The sequence below is a fragment of the Homalodisca vitripennis genome, chromosome 5, assembly GCF_021130785.1.
Source record: "Homalodisca vitripennis isolate AUS2020 chromosome 5, UT_GWSS_2.1, whole genome shotgun sequence".
NCBI classification, from domain to species: domain Eukaryota; kingdom Metazoa; phylum Arthropoda; class Insecta; order Hemiptera; family Cicadellidae; genus Homalodisca; species Homalodisca vitripennis.
In genome coordinates this window covers 49,071,642-49,075,314 of record NC_060211.1, presented here as the reverse complement: position 1 = coordinate 49,075,314, position 3,673 = coordinate 49,071,642, and the positions used below count along the sequence as shown (strand labels likewise).

Below are 3,673 nucleotides of genomic sequence, written 5' to 3'. Positions count from 1 at the left end.
AAGAATAATATAAATTCCTACCCTTTCCCAATTTATGAGAACCCTTTCTTACCACCTTTCTCTACTGCGAACTCATTAAGAAGGGTGAGCTATGAACACAATTTCGGCAGAACATAGTCATTGTTAAGATCACGTACATCCGGTCCCAATATTTCCAAGATTTCCTGTATTGAATTCCCCATCATAAAAGTCCGTCGCAGTAACTTCAAAAGAGTCTAGAAATGTTCAAATATTCTCAAGGTCTCCTATACTAAATTGCTCATCATAAAAGACCACCGTGGTAAGAACATAAGGGTCTAGAAATGTTGGCAAACACTACAATATTCGGCTCCCGCCACCACTATGAGCCGGGAGCTGAAAACTCTCAGTAGGGTTAGTAGCACCGTATTCACTCCCCTACTTTAGATTGTGCCCCCACGCGCTCAACTCCTCCACTCCTCACGCGCATCCCACCGGTCATGCTATAACTTCCCTAGAGTAACTCTGTACCAGCGACCAAAGAATAACATAGACTGGCAAGTAGCAACCGCGCGCTGGATTTGAAGCCAGTAGGACCGATGTGTGGTGGGGGTAACATCTCGAATAGCTATGTTTACACTTGTGCGATTTTCGATTCAACTTTCTTTTCAATTTTTGTTTCGTCTTGCGTCAAGCGCATGCGTTTCCAAGCATTCTTTTGACGCATGCTTCATTGCTGTTTACATTTTAGCGTTAGTTGTATGCTTGACGCAGTGTCTTTAATAATTATTTAGTGTTAAAATGGACAGTGACACTGTGTTAGCTGGTATTAGTGTAGCGTGTTTATTATTGTCAAAAGTGCGTAAACGTAAAAGGAAAGTTAGGTCTATGTGGATGTGTGATTATTTGAAAAGGAGAAATAATGGTATTTTGAACGATTTGGAACTGAATGAAAGTTTTCTATTAAAAAATTTTACCAGAATGAGTAGAGAAAAACTTTTATAACCTTTTAGAATTAGTCAGAGCAAAAATAGAGAAGAAAAATACTACCTTCAGAGAAGCTGTTCCTCCTGAGATCAGACTAGCGATATGTCTGAGATATATAGCAACAGGTGACTCATTTGCATCTTTGATGTACCTGTTCAAAGTATCTAAGCCATTGATTTCGTCGATGATGCCAGGGGTCTTAAAGGCAATAATTGAAGCACTTCAAGATTTTGTCAAGGTAAATGTTTTATTTACATTATTACCCTACTATAACACTTATTTCTCAGTATTATCAAGGTTAAAACACAAAAACTGTTGTACTTCCCCAAGCACATTATTTGGATGCTGGGATTTCTCTGTGGAAATTTGTAGTTGAGAACTAATGTAGGTTCGTAGTGGGTACCATAAGAAGAATCTGAAGAGGGGCCAGAGGGGCTGTAATATTGAGGAGCTACTGTGTTATTTTGTAAAGAATTATTCATTTCCTGCATTTCAAAATCGAAAATCAAATTTTGTATTCTATTTCTGGCAATTGCCTGGTTACGCGGAGTCAACTTCCTTAGCTGGGTTGCTATCATCTCCCCAAATATAGAACAGTCATCCTTTTCAGATAATGATTTAGCTGCTACTTCAAGAAATCCGAAGGCAGCCTCTTCTTTTTTCCTATCATCATCTATTTTTCTTTTAATTCCTCTGCAGGTCTGTGGTGTTGGGAGAAAGTTTTGCTGTCGACAAGAAGACGATGCTGTATCTTGAGTTTCAGGTGCTTCTTTTTCTGGTGGTTGGTCTTCATCCTGAAAGAAAAAAACATACATAGTTTTTGTTTACACCTTTATGAAGCGTTCGAAAATTTAACTTAGATCTTCTTTTACAGCTCCCTGCGAACGAGGACGAATGGAAATTAGTTTCCCATGATTTTAATGAAGTTTGGAATTATCCACATTGCATTGGGGCCTTGGATGGCAAACATGTCCAAATACAACGTCCGGAAAATACTGTTGCTGAGTATTACAACTACAAAGGTACACACAGTATAGTTTTGATGGCAATAGTTGATGCCCACTATAAATTTATATACGTTGATGTTGGTTGTCAAGGACGTATTTCTGACGGTGGTGTTTTAAAAAATACTACATTTCACAAGAAAATGCTAGCCAAGGAACTGGGATTGCCCCAAGATGAACCTTTGGAAGGTCGTAATCTTCCTGTGCCTTATGTATTATTAGCAGATGATGCTTTTTCACTAACGGAAAACATAATGAAACCCTATGTGACAGACTTACATCGTGGTTCACCACAACGAATGTATAATTGGAGGCATTCCAGAGGAAGGGTTGTTGTAGAGAACGCATTTGGAGTGATGGCTTCTGTCTTCAGGGTTTTTCGAAATCCATCGAAGTTAAAGTTGAGAATACCGTTATAGATATTGTCCTTGCATGTGTTTATCTTCATAATTTCCTGCGTTCCCAACCAGACTGTTCACAAAACTACACTCCACCAGGGACGTTTGACCGTGAAGATGTTAATACAAGAGAGGTCATTCCAGGCACATGGAGGAGGCATACTGCAGGGGATACTGGATTAACAGCGCTTAGAAGACCCCCCAGAAACATTACGAATAAAGCAAAACAGGTTCGATCAGAATTCAAGGAATATTTCTTAACTGGTATTGGATCTATTTCAAATTAGAAGACACGATACACATTTTAAATAATGTAATAAAACGTTGTTTTATCTAATTTTTAAAGAATTGTATAAATTAATGTTATCAAGGCTGTAATGACTGATCTTTTATCATTAAACATTATTATTCATCCAAAAAAATTAATAAAATATGTTAATAAAATATGAATTTTCAAAACTACCAAATTCTTTTATGTACACCCACTGTATTATGTGCAATTCAATAAAGTACTCTCTATTTTATTTTATTACTAACAAAGATTGTTGTCACATTGTTTCAATTTGAAATTTAAATAAAAAGGAAATAAACTTACTGCTATGTTGTCGTGTATATCGTCTTCCCCAATTTCAACTTCTTCGGTGATCGTATCCTCTAAGGAGTCCTTCGTCGTTCTTGGAGTGATTGAGTCTCCGAGAAATAACAAATGCTTGTAGGCAAACCAGGAACTTTGATATACGTCATCAGCACTGGCACCACTTTTTCTTTGCGACATTTTCTGTTGTTCTTTTGAAAAATATGAACGAAGGTTTTTAATTTTGGATTTAACACCTTTTTCACTCATTTTGTACTTCTCACCTAGTGCACGGTAAGCGTCATTACGTTTGTTTTTATTGGTATAACACTTGTCCTTTATGGCCCACAATACACTATAGTGTCTGTAGTCTTCTATAAAATCAACAGTTTGTTTATCTGAAGACAACACTGTAATATATAAACAAAACTAACAAATAACAACTGTAATAATAAATACTGTATATGCAGCACGGTTTGACGCACGAATATCCATAATTATGGAACTGCTTGCTTTGCAGCACGCGATTCAGAAAGAAGACTGTTTTCCCGGAAAACAAGCACTCTTCTCCGCATGCGCTGTGCAGCATGCCTCAAACGCACGCAAAATCGCACAAGTGTAAACATAGCTAATCATCACTACTGCCGAGCGTCGCGCGCCACCGCGCTCACCCTGTCAGTGCTGTTTTTGTTTGTTGTAGTGATACTTTGTTGCCGTTAGCACCGTCAGTCATGTGCATCTGTCTAACTCAA

The 3,673-nt window shown here is 37.8% G+C and overlaps 1 protein-coding gene across 1 annotated transcript; it reads right to left on the bottom strand.

Annotated features, from left to right (window-relative positions):
• Positions 1-1,077: 1,077 nt before the first annotated feature.
• LOC124363826 lies at positions 1,078-3,306 on the bottom strand. Its single transcript, XM_046819089.1, has 2 exons — positions 2,943-3,306; positions 1,078-1,739 (listed from the first exon to the last, which is right to left on the bottom strand). The coding sequence occupies exons 1-2, from the start codon at positions 3,189-3,191 to the stop codon at positions 1,197-1,199; spliced, it is 792 nt and encodes a 263-aa protein (XP_046675045.1). The 5' UTR covers positions 3,192-3,306; the 3' UTR covers positions 1,078-1,196.
• Positions 3,307-3,673: the final 367 nt, after the last annotated feature.

What these genes read in the sequence shown, in the direction of transcription:
- LOC124363826 (XM_046819089.1), bottom strand. Translation starts at nt 3,191, where the DNA reads ATGAGTGAAAAAGGTGTTAAATCCAAAATTAAAAACCTTCGTTCATAT. An exon ending in ATATACACGACAACATAGCA is followed by an intron (nt 1,740 to 2,942) that starts GTAAGTTTATTT and finishes TTTTTCTTTCAG; the next exon opens with GATGAAGACCAACCACCAGA.